This window comes from Pristiophorus japonicus, chromosome 13 (assembly GCF_044704955.1).
Source record: "Pristiophorus japonicus isolate sPriJap1 chromosome 13, sPriJap1.hap1, whole genome shotgun sequence".
In the NCBI taxonomy this organism is placed as follows: domain Eukaryota; kingdom Metazoa; phylum Chordata; class Chondrichthyes; family Pristiophoridae; genus Pristiophorus; species Pristiophorus japonicus.
Window position 1 is genome coordinate 63,578,677 of NC_091989.1, and position 19,121 is coordinate 63,597,797.

Here is a 19,121-nt window from a genome sequence, read left to right on the forward strand (position 1 = left end):
CTCAGCGCCACCGCTAAACCGGACTTGAGGATCACTGCAGAGCGCTGGAAGCTGACCGCCCAGCAACAAACGGAGTGGAGAAGACACAAAAATCTCTCTCTTCCTCACCATCATAATAGCAGCATTGTTTGGGCAAATAAAGAATTTGCTGGTGACAAAGGATTTATGTGATTATATGCATTAGTTTTTCCCATGCAAGATGTTATTACTGAATATAATATAATCTTCTTGGTCTAGCCCCTGTACTTTAGGGAGCCATGAGTGCCTGCAGCATTATCTGAAACTTAACAATGACATCAGGCTTCAGCTACTTCGATACAGCGATCTCCAACGTGTGTTGGCTCGAACTGTAAGACATCATTTTGCTCAGAACTTTGTTCACATTGCACTTTTATTGTTTGAGGCAAAGACCCAAAATATTAATGATCTTTCTTTACTATTAATCCTAATATCAACATCGGGTTCTAAGTAAATCCAAGCCTATTAACTTATCCTAAATTGTTGATTTTCCCTCAACAGGTGGGAGATGACCAGAGTCAGTCCACTCTTCATCAATCTGTAGCCATAGAAAACGGTGCATGTAAAGTGAGCCTATCCAGGTAAGAACCGTCTGCTGAGATTTCTGACCATAAATATTAATGTGAATGATGTTCAACATTGTTTTCAAGCTTAACAAAAAGGCTAGATAAAATATTTGTGGAAGAATATCTGACTCATCATGAAATATGAAAAAGCAACTCAATGGGCTCTGCTTTGTCCAATTACTTTTGGCTACTAGCATCTTCTGTACAAGATTTCTATTCACTCCCTAAGAATAACATGGCTGCCTTGTATTCTACATTTATAGTTTTGCCCAGAAGGTATATGGCTGAGGGAGGCTCTTATAGATGACACAATGCCACCATCTCTATGTGCATCATTTTCCAATCAGCAATGTTGCCTGGTATAGGAAAGTTCACGATAATCTTTCTTTTATCCTTTTCTTTACCGTCCTTCCACCCTTCCAAAAGCCCTTTCAATTTCATCTCCATCTTTCTGAAGCATTGACTTACATCAGGTTATGTTCCCACTGGGATTCAAAGTTCTTGCCCACGTTACATAGGATTACCTAGGATATATGGCACAGAAACAGGCCATTCGGCCCAACCAGTCCATGCCAGCGTTTATGCTCCACCCGAGCCTCCTCCTGTCTTTCGTCATCTAAATCTATCAGCATAACCCTCTATTCCCTTCTCCCTCATATGCTTGTCTAGCCTCCCCTTAAATGCATCGATACTATTCACTTCAACCACACCTTGTGGTAACGAGTTCCACATTCTCACCACTCTTTGGGTATAGAATCATAAAAGTTTACAGCACAGAAGGAGGCCATTTCTGCCCATCGTGTCCGTGCCGGCCAACAAGAGGCTATCCAGTCTAATCCCACTTTTCAGCTCTAGTTCCGTAACCCTGCAGATTACGGAACTTCAAGTGCACATCCAAGTACTTTTAAAATGTGGTGAGGGTTTCTGCCTCTACCACTCCTTCAGGCAGTGAGTTCCTGACCGCCATAACCCTCCTGCGTGAAGAAATTTCCCCTCATATCCCCCCCCCCCCCCCCAAACCTTCTACCAATTACTTTCAATTTATACCCCCTGGTTGTTGACCCCTCTGCTAAGGGAAATAGGTCCTTTCTATTCATTATATCTAGGCCCCTCAATTTTATACACCTCAATGAGGTCTCCCCTCAGCCGCCTCTGTTCCAAGGGAAATAAACCCAGCATATCCAATCTGTCCTCATAGCTAAGATTCTCCACTCCCGGCAACATCCTCGTAAATCTCCTTTGTACCCTCTCCAGTGCAATCACATCCTTCCTGTAATGCGATGACCAGAACTGCACGCAGTACTCCAGCTGTGGCCTAACCAGTGTTTTATACAATTTAAACATAACCCCTCTGCTCTTGTATTCTATGCCTCAGCTAATAAAGGCAAGCATTCAGTATGCCTTCTTAACCACCTTATCTACCTGACCTGCTACCTTCAGGGATCTGTGGACATGCAATCCAAGGTCCCTTTCTCCTCTACACTTAGTGTCCTATCATTTAATGTATATTCCCTTTCCTTGTTAGCCCTCCCCAAATGCATTACCTCACACTTCTCTGGATTAAATGCCATTTGCCACTGTTCTGCCCACCTGACCAGTTGATTGATATCTTCCTGCAGTCTGTAGCTTTCTTCTTCATTATCAACCACACAGCCGATTTTAGTATCATCTGCAAACTTCTTAATCACACCCGTTATATTCAAGTCTAGATCACTGATATATACCACAAAAAGCAAGGGACCCAGCACTGAGCCCTGTGGAACCCCACTGGAAACATCCTTCCAATCACAGAAACAACCATCAACCATTACCCTTTGCTTCCTGCTCCTGAGCCAATTTTGGATCCAACTTTCCACTTTGCCCTGAGTCTGATGGGCTTTTACTTTCATGACTTTTCTGCCATGTGGGACCATATCAAAAGTTTTGCTAAATATTTACTACATCATACGCTTTGCCCTCATCGACCTTCCTGGTTACCTCCTCGAAAAATGCAATCAAGTTAATCAGACATGACCTTCCCTTAACAAATCTGTGCTGACTGTCCTTGATTTAATCCATGTCTTTCTAAATGAATATTTATCCTGTTCTTCAGGATTTTTTCCAATAATTTTCCCACCACTGAGGTTAGGCTGACTGGTCTATAGTTATTCAGTCTATCCCTTTCTCCCTTCTTAAACAAATGTACCACATTAACAATCCTCCAGTCCTCTGGCACCACACCTGAAGCCAGGGAGAATTGAAAAATGATGGGCAAAGCCTCTGCTATTTCCTCTTTTGCTTCGCTTAACAGCCTGGGATCCACTTCATCTGGGCCTGGAGACTTATCCACTTTCAAAGCTGCTAAACCCCTTAATACTTCCTCTCTCCCTATGTTTATTTCATCTAATATTTCACACTCCTCCTCCTCAATAGCAGTGTCAGCATCGCCCCTCTCTTTTGTGAAAACGGACGCAAAGTATTCATTGAGAACCATACCCACATCTTCCACCTCCACACACACAATACTCTCATGGTCTCTAATAGGCCCTACCCTTTCTTTAGTTATCCTCTTGCTCTTAATGTATTTCTAAAACATCGTTGGGTTTTCCTTGATTTTACTTGCCAAGAATTTTTCATGTTCTCTCTTTGCTTTCCCAAATATCCTTTTTAATTTCACCCCTGAACTTTCTACACAGAGATTCTGCAGTGTTTAGCCCTCGGTATCTGTCATAAGCCTCCCTTTTTTTTTTCTTAAAGAAGTTTCTTCTGAATTCCATTTTGGACATCTTGGTGACGAGTGGAAACATTCTCTCTGTATCCACTCTATCAAAACCTGTCATAATTTTAAAGACCTCTGATAGGTCATCCCTCAGCCTTTCTTCAAGATGAAGGGAATGCATTAGAGGTAGTTTGTATGGATTTTCAGAAGGTATTCCAAAAGGTATCTCTCAGGAGGCTCGTTAGAAAAATTGAGTTTTATGACACAAGAGGAAATGCATCTGAATGGATAGCTGGTTGATTGATTGACAGGAAACAAAGTGTCAGGATTAATGGGTGTTGCTCAGATGGGAGAAGAGTGGGAAATAGGGCACTCCGCAGGTCATTGCTGAATCTACATTTGTTCTTGCTATCATAGGCTGATTTGGGCTGGGGGCATAGGAAATAAAGTATCAAAATTTACTGATGGCACAAAAGTAAGGGGTTTGGCAAACAGCGAGGAGGACAGTCAAAGTCGTCAGGAGAAGATAAATAGAATGGGCAGACAGGTGGCAGATGCAATTTACTGTCAAAGTGTGAGGTGCTGCTTTTTGGGAGGAAAAATAAGGAATGGGTGGAGACACTCAATAAAAAGACACTGAAGAGAGTGGAAGAACAGAGATACCTAGGGATTACATAGGAATACGGCACAGAAACAGGCTATTCGGCCCAACCAGTCCATGCCGGCGTTTATGCTCCACACGAGTCTCCTCCCTTCTTTTCTATTCTAAATCTATCCACATAACCCTCTATTCCCTTCTCCCTCATATGATTGTCTAGTCTCCCCTTAAATGCATCTATACTATTTGCTTCAACCACTATCTGTGGTAGCGAGTTCCACATTCTCACCACTCTTTGGGTAAAGAAGTTTATTCTGAATTCTCTATTGGATTTATTGGTGACTATCTTATATTGATGGCTTCTAGTTATGTTCTTCCCCACAAGTGGAAACATTCTTTCTGTATTCATTCTATCAAAACCTTTCATAATTTTAAAGACCACTATTGGGTGATCCCTCTGTCTTTTTTCAAGAGAAATGAGATCCAGCCTATTCATCCTTTCCTGATATGTATACCCTCGCATTTCTGGTATCATCCTTGTAAATCTTCTCTGCACCCTCTCCCGTGCCTCTATATCCTTTTTATAATATGGCGACCAGAACTTCCCTACTTTTCAATTCTCTACCTCCTAGAAATAAACCCTAGTGCTTGGTTTGCTTTTTTTATGGCCTTGCTAACCTGTGTCACAACATTTAGTGATTTGTGTATTTGTACTTGAAGATCCCTTTGTTCCTCTACCCTACCTAGACTCGCACCCTCCAAGTCATAAACAACCTCCTTATTCTTCCTACCAAAATGTAATATCTCACATTTATCTGTGTTGAACATCATTTGCCAATTATATGCCCATTCTGCAAGTTAACTAATGTCCTCCTGTAATTTGTTGCAGCCCTCCTCAGTATTGACCCCCTTCCCCCCTCCCCCCACACACACACACAATTTGGTGTCATCTGCAAATTTAGAAATTGTTTTTTTCATTCCAAAGTCAAAATCGTTAATATAAATTGAACAATAGTGGTCCCAGCACTGATCCTCGTGGAACACCACTACCCACCTTCTGCCACTCTGAATTGTTATCTTTTACCCCTACTCTCTGCTTTCTGTCTTGAAGCTGGCTAGTTATCCATTCTGTGACTTGTCCCCTGGCTCTGCATTCTCTGTCCTTGCTCATCAGTCTATTATGGGGTACCTTATCGAAGGCCTTTTGAAAATCTAGATATATTATGTCTACTGCATTACCATTGTCTACTCTCTATTACCGCTTCTAAAAATTCAACAAGGTTGGTCATGCAAGACTTGCCCTTTTGAAATCCATGTTGACTATTCATTATTATATTTTTGGTTTCTAGGTGTTCTTCTATTTTCTCCTTTAGTAGGGATTCTATTATTTTTCCCACCACTGATGTTAAGTTGACTGGTCTATAATTCCCCCTTCTTAAATATAGGTATTACGTTAGCTATCCGCTAGTCCTCTGGCACTACGCCTTTTTCTAGCGAATTATTAAATATGTGTAGTAATGCCTCTGCTATCTCTTGTCTAGATTCTTTTAAAATGCGTGAATGCAATCCGCATGAACCAGTTCTTCATGTGTAGACCAGGACAGATAGTTTTGGATAGTCTATGTCTCCACAATTGTTACGATCAGAACCGCCCCCCCTGCCCCCACTCCCCTGTCCCACTCCAATCCAGCCTCCTGGAACTCACCTGAGGACTGCTGCCAGCGAGGCAGGTGACACAACATTGATATCTTTGTTCGGACAACCTGGCTGTAGTGGCATGACCAGTGCCGGCAGCTCACACCAATATGTCAATTAGGCCCGAGGACCAATTTCCATTGATCCTCGAGCCACTCTGTTCAGGCATGCGCTGGTCACACAGCACCGAGTCTGGGCCAAGGCCAATTCCTAGGTCCCTGTAACCTAACTGAATTTTATGCACAACTCCAGTTGCCACTTTGAAATTTGATGAGGAACGATAGCTTCTATTTTAACTCTAGCTACTGTAATACATGACATAAAGATAGATGTTACCTTAATTTATCACATTCCAAATGGTTTAGATATGATTTCAATGCAACTTTTACTTTTACAATCCTTTATCTGCATCTTCAAAATTATCTGCAATAAATAACATTTTGTGAAGTTGCCTGATGAAAAATTCAGCAAATATTTTATATGTAAGGATAGTTCTATGAAGATTTCTTTGTCCTAGCTTTAATTGCCTTAAATTTAACGACATTTAATAAAACGCTGTCAGTTTGTGCTTCTGTGCTGTGGATAGCTTTTGCAGAGCTTAATGTTTCAAATGTTATTTCCACAGGAAAGTCCTGAGTTCAAAGCTCAATAGCTATCACCATGAGGCAAGCAGTTTATTCTCCAGTCAGGTATGATGGGAGAATGTGAAGCAGCAATGCAACTGGAAAAACTTCTCGAAATAAAATGTCTCCTTAATCCATCCATCCTCATATTAAGCAAGCTCTGTATGCATGCAGAATACTCTGATGCCTGACCATATGGTCCTTTTGAATGAATACTTAATAACATAGAAGCCTATAATTGCCAAGTGGTGAATCTTGAATAAGATTATTCAATTGCTAGGAGATACTGAAATATAAATGACTTCAGTACCATGAAGGTTGAACAGTGGGCAGAGATTTTTTTAATGTAGGGCTGGCTCAGATAGCAGTGTGTCCAATACTTTAATATATTGTTACTTTGTGTTGCATTTTGCTTTTGCACAAATGAGCATTGGTAGCACTCTGATGTTGGAGTCAGTAGGTCATGGGTTGAAGCCCCACTCGAGACTGTAGCGTATTACCTAGACTGACACTCTCGTGCAGTACTGAGGGAGTGCTGGACTGTCGGAGGTGTCATCTTTCAGATGAGACATTAACCCAAGGTCTGCCATCTCAGGGAGATGTAAAATGTTCCACGGCACTATTTGAAGAACTGGGAAGTACTCCCGGTGTCCTGGACAACACTTATCTGTCTGTCTCTCTCTCTCCTGATAACAACTAGGAATGGTATAAAATCAGTGTCCACTTCACAATCCTTCCTTCTCACAATTTCTCTCTCTCAATCTTTTTTCCTCACTCTTTCCTAAGTCACGCACAGTAAAATAATAGTGCACAATCAATAAATATTGTTTGCAATTCTGTTGAGCCTGTCATCACTACACAGCACGTTCCCAATCTGTATGCCCTCTGAGAGAAAGGGCAAGCTGAGGGTAAATAGAGGTGGTGAGGGAAATCAGAAAGTAACTCAATACCCTTCTCCTCAGGTGTGACTGAACAGCAACATTTTAATAAGCCTGGGACCAACTGGCAGAGAATGATGTGTGATGATGAGAGACCTAAAGGTTGTTTGATGAAGGAGATTGATGCCTATAAAGTGTTTGGTCTGTTCTTTATTGGCACAGCGAGTTGCAAATAAAACATATCTGTCGGGGAAGTCTATTGGATGGCTCGTGGGTGATAGAGAGCATGCCTTGATTGACAATCTCTTTATTCTAATTTTTTTTTATGCTGATGGTGCCTGGTTGAGTGTGTGTGGTTGTAGCTCGAATCTAGCCAGTATTGTTGTAATTGAGTGGAATACACAAAATAGTTTTTTTTAATTTTGATTCAAGAAAGCAATTGCAATATAAAGCAGCAGCAAAATTGAACTATTCAGAATAGCCTGCACAACAATCATAAACATTTTTAATTTAAAGTTGCACCAAAACATAATTTTGCATGTGTAAATGTCTCTATCTAATGGCTAATTTATTAAGATATATTTGATGATTTCTGCTTCAAGCCTTTCCTTTATTGTTTCATACCAGAGTGTAATAGATCCTTGAAACAATTCTTGCAAGTCTGTAAATAGTGATTTATCATTGTGATGTATCTTATTACATGTTTAATTTCTTTAATAATGTCTGGGTGACACACTGTTACCACACTGTCCCTTCAGCTATAGAAGCTGAGCGGATGAAAGAAAATGCCTTAAAGTGGAATGCATTTGGACAGTGTAAACTCAGTTTCCAGTGGGTTGTGCCCAAAGATTGGCAATCTCAAGGGGATAGTGTGAGAGACGGTCTTGAAGGCTTGTTGGGAATAACTATACAGCTTAGTGTGATATGAACCAGGCAGATCATTTAGGTCACACAATGGATTCCTGGTCTGTGTTGACTTGGCTGATGTAATGGTTGCGACAGATGCATTATAACCACTCTCGGTGTTCCAGGTTTGTTGGGATGGGGAGGGGAGAGCGGGGTGGGAAATCCTGGTTGCTGTCCTTGATAACCAGTCATGCCTTGTTAGAAAGTGCATGTACATGGGTATGGATTTGAGCTTGAAGATTAGTTAACGTTGAGGCTTGGTTAACAGACAGAAAACAGAGAGTAGAAATAAATGGGTCATTTTCAGGTTGGCAGGCTATAACTAGTGGGGTTCTGTAAGGATCAGTGCTTGGGCCTCAGCTATTCACAATCAGATCAATGATGTAGATGAGGGGACCAAATGTAATATATCCAAGTTTGCTGATGATACAAAGCTAGGTGGGAATGTAAGATGTGAGGAGGATGCAAAGAGACTTCAAGGAGATATAGACAGGCAAAGTGAGTGGGCAAGAACATAGCAAATGGAATATAATGTGGAGAAATGTGAAGTTATCCACTTTGGTAGGAAAAATAGAAAACGAGTATTTTTTAAATGGTGAGAGATTGGGAAATGTTGGTGTTCAGAGGGACCCAAGTGTCCTTGTATGCAAATTACTGAAAGTTAACATGCAGGTACAGCAAGCAATTAAGAAGGCAAATGATACATTGGCCTTTATTACAAGAGGATTTGAGTATAAGAGTAAAGACATCTTACTGCAATTATATAGGGCCCTGGTGAGACTACACCTGAAGTTTTGTGTACAGTTTTGGTCTCCTTACCTATAGAGGGAGTGCAACAAAGATTCACCAGACTGATTGCTGGGATGGGAGGATTGTCCTATGAGGAGAGATGGAGTAGTCTAGGCCTATATTCTTTAGAGTTTATAAAAATAAGAGAAGTGACCTCATTGACACATACAAAATTCTTACAGGACTTGACCGGGAGGATATTTCCCCTGACTTGGGAGTCTAGAACCAAGGGTCACAGTCTCAGAATAAGGAGTCCACATTTAGGACTGAGATGAGGAGAAATATCTTCACTGAGTGTTATGTATTGATGCTTGGGGTCACTAGACACCAGGGGGCGCCACTTTCTGAGGTCATCAGGCTATATGCGCGTGTGCGCGGGCCCTGGTATATAAGAGCGAGTACCATGTCATGTGCGCACTTTGGGTGCGAATAAAGTTGAACCAGGTTTGCACCTGAGTGAGCTTACAGTAACAAGTCTTTCGAGTCATTATATACATTACATTTGGCAATGAGATAATTTAAGAACCTTTGCATGCACAATGGGCACCATTGGAATTCTGGAGAGATTCGTGGATGGCGAGGATTGGCCGGATTTTATCGACTGCCTGGATCAGTCTTCCGTGGAAAACAATATGGAGGGAGATGCTGACGCACGTAGGCGCAGGGCGGTTTTCCTCACAGTTTGTGGTCCAAAAATTTATGGCCTCAAAGAATCTTCTCTCGCCTGCACATCCAACGGAAAAAGAGTATGGGGATTTATGCGCTCTGATGCGTGAACATCTCTAGCCAAAAGAGGGGATCATCATCTCACTCTATCGCTTCTACACACGTGTTCGTGTTGAGGGCCAGGATGTGTCGGGATTTGTCGCTGACCTTAGGCGTCTGGCTGAGCCGTGTAAGTTCGGAAACGTGTTGGAAGACCTGCTGCGAGATTTCTTCGTGGTAGGCATCAACCATGATGTGAGCCTTCGGAAATTATTGGCTGCAGAATCGCTGGATTTGAGCAAGGCCATCGCGACTGCCCAGGCATGCATGGCGACTGATAATTTAAGGCAGATATCATCGAAGAATCGGAGCTCCACAGCAACTACTGTAAACAAGATTGTGTCGTCGTCTGGCAGAGCTGCTTATGGCAGGGCCTACTCGACTGCTCATGTGAAACCTGTAGCTGCTCAAATTCCGCCAACTGGTTCGAATCTGATTTCACCCTGTTGGCATTGTGGGGGCTATCATCGGCCTCATCAGTGTTGGTTTAAACAGTACATCTGTAAAAACTGTTCGAAAATGGGGCATCTACAACGAATGTGCCCACAACTGAGCAAGCATGCTGCTGCTCATCACATTGATGATGACCAGTCCAGTGCTGGCCCGGATATGCAACCCGAGGAGGAAGTGTACGGCCTGTATTCATTCCTGACAAAGAGCCAACCGATAATGATTAATGTGAAGCTGAATGGTGTGCCCGTATCAATGGAGCTGGACACGGGTGCAAGTCAGTCGATAATGAGTCAAAGGACATTCAACAAGTTGTGGGACACTGAGGCTGTGAAGCCTAAGCTGAGTTCAGTCAATGCCAAGTTGCGTACTTACACTAAGGAACTCCTACCGATGATTGGCAGTGTAGTAGTCAAGTTGTTGTATGATGGTGTGATTCACGACTTAGCATTATGCATCATCCCACGCAATGGTCCAATGCTGTTTGGCAGGAATTGTCTCGAGAAAATCAAGTGGAACTGGAATGATATCAAAGCCTTGTCCTCGGTGGATGACACTTTGTGTGCTCAAGTGCTGAAGACGTTTCCTTCGTTGTTTGTTTGAACCGGGCATTGGCAATTTTACTGGAGCCCAGGTACAGATTCACCTGGATTCTGATGCAAGGCCTGTCTATCATAAAGCTCGGTATGTTCCGTACATGATGAGGGAAAAGGTCGAAATTGAGCTTGACAGACCCCAACGTGAAAGGGTCACATCACCGGTCGAATTTAACGAATGGGCCAGTTGTATCATTTCTGCGTTAAAGAGTGATGGCACTGTCAGGATCTGTGGAAACTACAAGGTTACAATTAATCGATTTTCGAAACAGGATCATTATCTGCTACCGAAGGCTGATGACGTGTTCACCATGCTAGCTGGTGGAAAGTCGTTCACTAAACTGGATCTGACGTCGGCTTATATGACACAGGAGCTTGTCGACACTTCGAAGAAACTCAACTGCATCAACACCCATAAAGCACTGTTTGTCTACAACAGGTGTCCTTTTGGAATCCGTTCAGCTGCAGCCATATTTCAGAGAAACATGGAGAGTCTACTGAAGTCTGTTCCTAGAACCATCGTGCTTCAAGATGACATTCTGGTCACAGGTTGCGATACTGCTGAACGTCTGAACAATCTTGAAGTCCTACATCGTCTGGACAAAGTGGGATTCTGGCTGAAACATTCGAAGTGTGTCTTCATGGCATCTGAAGTTGAATTCCTGGGGAGGAAGATTGCTGCTGATGGCATCAGGCCTGCTGAATCGAAAACAAAGGCCATCAAAAATGCACCCAGATCTCAGAATGTGACGGAGCTGTGTTCATTCCTTGGGCTACTCAACTACTTTGGTAATTTCTTACCCAGATTGAGCACTTTACTAGAGCTGCTGCTCAAAAAAGGTGACAACTGAGTCTGGGGTGTATCTCAAGATAGAGCTTTTGAGATCCAAGAATCTGCTCTGTTTGAACAAGCTGCTTGTTCACTATGATCCGTGTAAGCGTCTTGTATTGGCTTGTGATGCTTCATCATATAGGGTTGGCCGAGTACTCCAACAAGCAAATGAGTCGGGTAAGCTACAACCTGTTGCGTATGCTTCATAGTTTGTCAAAGGCGGAAAGAGCTTACAGCATGATAGAAAAAGAAGCTTTGACCTGTGTGTATGGGGTCAAAAAGATGCGTCGGTACGTGTTTGGTCTTCGTTTTGAACTCTAAACGGATCACAAGCCACTCATTTCATTGTTCTCGGAAAACAAAGGTATTAATACCAATGCATCATCCCATATCCAGAGGTGGGTGTTGACATTGTCAGCCTATGATTTATGTTATTCATCATAGACCGGGCACTGAGAATTGTGTCGATGCACTGAGTCATCTGCTGTTGCCCACAACTGAAGTGAAGATGCCTCAACCTGCAGATCTATTGTTAGTAATGGAGGCTTTTGAGAGTGAAGGAACTCCTGTCACTGCTCAACAAGTTAGGATATGGACCAGCCACAATCCTATTTTATTGGTTGTGAAACGCTGTGTTCTCAGTGGTGATTGGTCTGCAATACCTATGGAAATGTGTGATGAGGCCAAACCTTACAACCGTCGCAAAGATGAACTATCCATTCAGTCAGATTGTCTACTGTGGGGCAATCATGTTATGCCTAAAAAAGGCAGAGAAAAATTTGTACGTGAACTACATAGCACTCATCCTGGTATCGTCATGATGAAAGCCATTGCCAGGGCTCATGTTTGGTGGCCTGGAATTGACTCTGATCTGGAATCATGTGTGCATCAGTGGAATACTTGCATGCAGCTAAGTAAAGCACCAGCGGAATCTCCGCTGAGTCTTTGGTCATGGCCATCTAAACCATGGTCGAGGATACACATCGATTTTGCGGACCCTTTCCTGGGAACTATGTTTTTTGTTGTGGTGGATGCATATTCAAAATAGATAGTGTATTATTATGTCATCCAGTACGTTCACAGCTACTATTGAGAGCCTTCGTGTCATGTTTGCTACTCATGGTTTGCCTGATATTTTTGTGAGCGATAACAGATCTTGCTTCACAAGTCTCGAGTTCCAAGAGTTCATGAAATTCAATGGTATCAGACATGTAAGGTCTGCTCCATTAAAACCTGTGTCTAATGGTCAAGCAAAGCGTGCGGTTCAAACGATCGAACAAAGCATGAAACGTTTGACTCAGGTTTCACTGCAGACTCATTTGTCATGTATACCACTTAATTACAGGACAAGACCTCACATGCTTACCAGGGTCTCCCCTGCTGAACTACTGATGAAGAGAAATCTCAAGACCAAGCTTTTTCTTGTCCATCCTGATTTGAATGATCATGTTGAAAACAAACGTCAAAATTAGCAATAGTATCGTGATCGTGCTGCTGTGTCACGTGAAATCTCTGTTAACGATCCAGTTTATGTGCTGAATTATGGTCAAGGTCCAAAGTGGATCGCCGGTACTGTTACGGCCAAGGAGGGTAACAGAGTGTTTATTGTCGTGCTCAAGAATGGGCAAACATGCAGGAAACATGTTGATCAGACAAAACTGTGGCACACGGATGAACCAGAACCGGTTGAGGAAGATGCAGTCAGTGACCAACCAACTAATGTTCATTCATCAGAAGACTCTGCTGTCATTACTGAATCTGGACTTTCAGTCTCTGATAGGGTCATCACCACTCCCATCAGACCGGTTACTCAGCCTCCAGCCATAACTGACTCAGAACGCTCGCCCAGAACTGGAGTTGAACTGAGACGATCAACTCGTGAGCGGAAAGCCCCAGACCGTCTTAATTTGTAAAGAGACTGATACTAAGATCTTGAAGGGGAATGTTGTGTATTGATGCTTGGGGTCACTAGACACCAGGGGGCGCCACTGTCAGAGGTCATCAGGCTGTATGCATGTGTGCGCGGTCCCTGGTATATAAGAGTGAGTACCATGTCATGTGCACACTTTGGGCACGAATAAAGTTGAACCAGGTTTGCACCTGAGTGAGCTTACAGTAACAAGTCATTCAATTTATTATACACATTACAGAGCGGGTGGAGATTCTTTGGAATTCTCTATCCCAGAGGGCTGTGGAGGCTTTTTAAGATAGAGATCGATAGATTTTTGAATATCAAGGGAAATGGGGATAGTGCAGGAAAGTGGAGTTGAGGTAGAAGATCAGCCATAATCGTATTGAATGATGTAGCAGGCTCGAGGGGCCAAATGGCCAACTCCTCCTAATTCTTATGTTGTAAAGTTCTTATTAGGCTTGGCTGAGATCCCTGCCTGTGGATGAATAAAGCCTGACACTATGTTGACACAAGGGGTAACCAGCTGAATAAGACCTACTGACACCTTGTGGAACCATTCTGCAGCAGGAGTAATGTGCCAAGGACAGCACAGTGGAGGGAAACTTTGAGAGGTGGAGAGGAGATTTTAGGGAATGAGAAAAATCCACACACATCCTCTTAATTTAAGTTAAGCCACATTGTTGGGGCATCATCATCATAGGCAGTCCCTCGAAATCGAGGGAAGACTTGCTTCCACTCTAAAAGTGAGTTCTCAGGTGGCTGTACAGTCCAATGTGAGAATTACAATCTCTAACAGGTGGGGCAGACAGTGGTTGAAGGAAAGGGTGGGTGGGGAGCCTGGTTTGCCACATGCTCCTTCCGCTGCCTGCGCTTGTTTTCTGCATGCTCTCGGTGACAAGACCCGAGGAGCTCAGCACCCTCCCGGATGCTCACCCTCCACTTTGGGCAGTCTTCGGCCAGGGATTCCCAGGTGCCGGTGGGGATGCTACACTTTATCAAGGAGGCTGAGAGTGTCCTTGAAGCGTTTCCTCTGCCCACCTGGAGCTCGCTTGCCGTGTAGGAGTTCCGAGTAGAGCTCTTGCTTATGGAGTCTCATGTCGGGCATGTGGATGATGTGGCCCACCCAACGGAGCTGGTCGAGCGTGGTCACTGCTTCGATGCTGGGGATGTTGGCCTGAGCGAGAACACTGACGATGTGTCTAAACCTGAAGAAGAATGCCGCCTCCATGGAATTGGCTTCGCCATCAAGAATGAGCTGGTGGGCCGTCTCAGAGACTCCACCTGCGGGATAAGCGAATGTCTCATGACTTTCTGGCTCACCCTAGCCCGGAACCAGTGCGCCACAGTCATCAGCGCATATGCCCCAACACGCGACGCAACAGATGAGACCAAAAAGGAATTCTACTCCAGCCTCGAACAATCCCTGTGCCGAGTCTCTACGGACGACAAACTGATCCTGTTTGACGACTTCAATGCCAGAGACGGTACGGGGCATATTAGCAAAGAGAGGTTGACTGTGAATCAGACTGTTGCTTGCCTCGCCTGGAATTTACTGTTTATTATATTGCCAGATGAATCCTTAATACACTCACATTACAGTCCTCTGTCCGCCATTTTAAAATAAAGGGATTAACTTCTGCTTTAAAATGTTGGCCGGGGAATGTCATATAAATGCATTAAACATGCATCCATTAATATAGTGTCGCCAACAGTAACTTTTTGGCTTAGGCATCCAAAATGGAAATGTGATCCATTTCCCAGAATTCCCGTAACCATGGTGAACACTAAGAATATTTGGGAATGTAATAACTAACATGAAAACTCAGAGAAGCCCTTGAGGAAAAACTGGGTTGAATTTCAAATTCAGTTGGAGGGTGAGAAAGTTGGTTAAAGATTCAATGTCCTAAGCTTAAATAAAGGAAACGACAATGGTATGAAGGCAGAGTTGGCTAAAGTGGACTGGGAAAATAGATTGGAGTGAGATGGTTGATGAGCAGTGGCAGACATTTAAGGAGATATTTCATAACTCTCAACGAAAATATATCCTAATGAGAAGGAAAGGCTGTAAGAGAAGGAATAACCATCCGTGGCTAACTAAGCATATAAGGGATGGTATCAAATTGAAAACAAGGGCATACAATGTGGCCAAGACCAGTGGCAGGCCAGAGGATTGGGAAACTTTTAAAAGCCAGCAAAGAATGACTAAAAAAAATTATAGACTGAGAAGATAGATTATGAAAGTAAACTAGCACAAAATATAAAAACAGATAGTAAGAATTTCTACAGGTATGTGAAAAAGAAAAGAGTAGCTAAAATAAAGGTTGGTCCCCTAGAGGATGAGACTGGGGAATTAATAATGGGGAACAGGGAAATGGCAGAGACTTTGAACAAATATTTTGTATCGGTCTTCACAGTAGAAAACACTAAAAACATCCCAATAGGGGATAAATAAAGGGCTATAGAGAGGGAGGAACTTAATACAATCGCTATCACTAAAGTAGTACTTGGTAAAATAATGGGATTAAAAGCGGACAAGTCCCATAGACCTGATGGCTCGCATCCTAGGGTCCTTAAAGCAGTGGCTGCAGAGATAGTGGATGCATTGGTTGTAATCTACCAAAATTCTGGGGAGATGCCAGCGGATTGGAAAACAGCAAATGTAACGCCCCTATTTTAAAAAACTGAGGCAGACAGAAAGCAGGAAACTATAAACCAGTTAGCCTAACATCTGTTGTTGGGAAAATGTTGGAGTCTATTATTAAGGAAGCAGTATCAGGACATTTGGAAAAGCATAACTCAATCCAGCAGAGTCAGCATGGTTTTATGAAAGGGAAATCATGTTTGATAAATTTGCTGGAGTTCTTCAAGGATGTAATGAGCAGGATGGATCAGGGAGAACCAGTGTATTTGGAATTCCAGGAGGCATTCAATAAGATGCCACATAAAAGATTACTGCACAAGATAAAAGCTCACGGGGTTAGGGGTAATATATTAGCATGGATAGAGGATTGGCTAACTAACAGAGAGTCAGGATAAATGGGTCATTTTCTGGTTGGCAAACAGTTACTAGTGGGGTGCCACAGGGATCGATGCTGGGGCCTCAACTATTTACAATCTATATTAATGACTTGGATGAAGGGACCAAGTGTAATGTTGCCAAGTTTGCTGATGAGACAAAGATGGGTGGGAAAGCAAATTGTGAGGAGGACACAAAATCTGCAAAGTGATATAGACAGGCTAAGTGAGTGGGCAAAAATTTGGCAGATGGTGTATAATGTGGGAAAATGTGAGGTTATCCACTTCGGCAAAAAAAATAAAAGAGCAGATTATTACTTAAATGGAGAAAAATTGCAAAGTGCTTCAGTACAGAGAGACCGGGTTTATCTAAATCTTATATCAATCAGCGTGGAGGCTCCGACCTGCGGGAGACCGTCAGCGGCAGGTCGGGGCCATAAAAGGAGCAGTGTGCGGAGGCCCAGGAGCAGCGTGGAGGCATGCCATTACAAGGTACAGCGCGAGCTGCGACGGCAGCAAAGAGTGATGTCAGCAAGGTCCAGGTCGGTGATTGGACCGTGGGCATACACAGCAGGAGCGGCGAGATTGGGGCGAAGGAGCGGCGAGAGATTGAGGAGGGACGTGATCGGGGCTCACGGGAGGCGTGAGTTCGGAGCCAGGGGCCCAGGGGCAGCACGGGCCAGCCCACAATGCAATATGTGTGTGCACTAGGTCCGTGCAGCAGAGCAGGTTTTCAGTTGTCTTGGGTAATCCTTGCCACTGAACCAAGACCTAGTCTGTCAAGCCCGTGTGGTGGCTGGTGTGCAACGCCACCACATGTTTTTAAAAAAAAATCCTCGCACAGGCATCTTCCACCCTTGAGGATGTGGTTCGGGTTCTTCATTCGAAACACCTGTGAATTCATTCTTTTTTTTTTTGGCATGGAAGCAAGTCATCCTCTCTCCATCATCATCATCATCATCATCATCATCGTCATCATAGGGACTGCCTATGATGATGATGATGATGATGCTGCTGAGAGAGAGACCTGGGGGTCCTTTGCATGAAACACAAAATTAGTATGCAGGCACAAGAAGCAATCAGGAAGGCAAATGGAATGTTGGCCTTTATTGTTAGAGAGATTGAGTATAAAAGCAGGGAAGTCCTGCTATAACTGTATAGGGTATTGGTGAGGCCACATCTGGGGTACTGTGTACCGATGACCCTAGGACCTCAGACGGTAGTGCCCTCTTGTGGTGGTCAGACCTTATGTACAAACATTACATCATTTCTCCCCCCCCCACCCCTCCGATCTTGGCACAAGTCCATATTACAAGTTCAGACGGTCCGGAGCCTTCCGCTCCCTGGTTGACCACCTCAGTATAATCCCAGTGCTGTCTGAGTCTCTCACGACTTGGGGCTGGGCGTTGACCACAGTGAGTTATTCTGATGGCTGGACGTGAGTTGATTGGTAGTCTAAGCTCGCGATGTCTTCTTCCGACTGTTCAGGTTCGTCAGTGTGTCTTAGCTTGATTTGATCAATGTTTCCTGCAAATCTGCCCATTCTTGAGCTTAACCATATACACCCGGTTACCCTCCTTATCCGTAACATTGCCGGGGAGCTACTTGGGCCCTTGACCATGGTTAAGTACATACACTGGGTCATTTACAGATATGTCGCGTGACACTGCGGCGCGGTTGTGATACCACTGCTGGCAATGACGTCGGGTTTCGACATGATCGTTAAGGTCAGGATGGACTAGAGAGAGCCTGATTTTGAGGCCGCTGCATCAATAGTTCCGCAGGTGGGACCCGGTGAGTGTGTGTGGCCTTGTCCTGTAACTGAGCAGTATGCATGACAAGCGTGACTGCAAGGAACTGTGAGTTATGCATTTCAGGCTCTGCTTGATGGTTTGAACTCTGCTTGACCATTGGATGCGGGTTTAAACGGGGCTGGCCTCATGTGTTTTATGCCGTTGTGTTTCATGAACTCTTGAAACTCCAGGCTCGTGAAACACGGTCCGTTGTCGCTGACAATGATGTCTGGCAGACCATGTGTGGCAAACGTGGCTCTCAGGTTCTCAATGGTGACAGTGGAAGTGCTGGATGACATGATCACACATTCTATCCATTTAGAGTATGCATCCACCACCACAAAAAACATTTTACCGAGGAAGGGGCAATGTGGGCTGGCCTATGCCTGCAAAGTCGATGTGGATTCTAGACCACGGTTTTGGATGGTCATGACCACAGTCTGAGCGGAGCTTCCTTTGGGGCATTGCTTAACTACATGCACGTGCTGCACTGATGCACGCATGACTCTAAGTCCGAGTCAATGCCAGGCCACCAAACATGGGACCTGGCGATGGCCTTCATCATGACAATACCGGGATGCGTACTATGTAACTCCCGTACAAATCTTGCCCTGTCTGTCTTGGGCATTACAACACGATTACCCCACAGTAAACAGTCGGACTGGATGGAAAGCTCATCTTTGCGACGGCTGTACGGTTTGGTTTCATCACCCATTTCCTTGGGGATGGTCGACCAGTCCCCGTTAAGAACACAACGCTTTACAACCGATAGGGTCGGATCCAGGCTGGTCCAGGTCATAACTTGTTGAGGAGTGATCGGTGGCCCTTCACTCTCAAAGGCATCCATGACCAGGAGTAGCTCTGCGGGCATTGGCATTTCCACCTCCGGTGTGGGCAACGGTAACCAGCTCAATGCATCAACGCAGTTGTCGGTGCCTGGTCTATGGCGAATGACAATCATAGGCAGATAATATCAGCGCCCACCTC

At 44.0% G+C, this 19,121-nt stretch overlaps 1 protein-coding gene across 13 annotated transcripts in view; it reads left to right on the forward strand.

Annotated features, from left to right (window-relative positions):
• Positions 1-19,121, forward strand: part of LOC139278603 (phosphatidylinositol 3-kinase C2 domain-containing subunit gamma-like) — a 261,681-nt gene that overhangs the window by 49,451 nt on the left and 193,109 nt on the right. For all 13 annotated transcript variants that reach the window (XR_011596318.1, XR_011596319.1, XM_070897571.1 and 10 more), the window contains exons 6-8: positions 238-349; positions 520-599; positions 6,201-6,264. Coding sequence is in view for 11 of the 13 variants with exons in the window: in XM_070897571.1 (XP_070753672.1) it covers positions 238-349; positions 520-599; positions 6,201-6,264 (256 nt within the window). In the remaining 2 variants the exon portion in view is untranslated. The remainder of the gene's footprint in view (positions 1-237; positions 350-519; positions 600-6,200; positions 6,265-19,121) is intronic.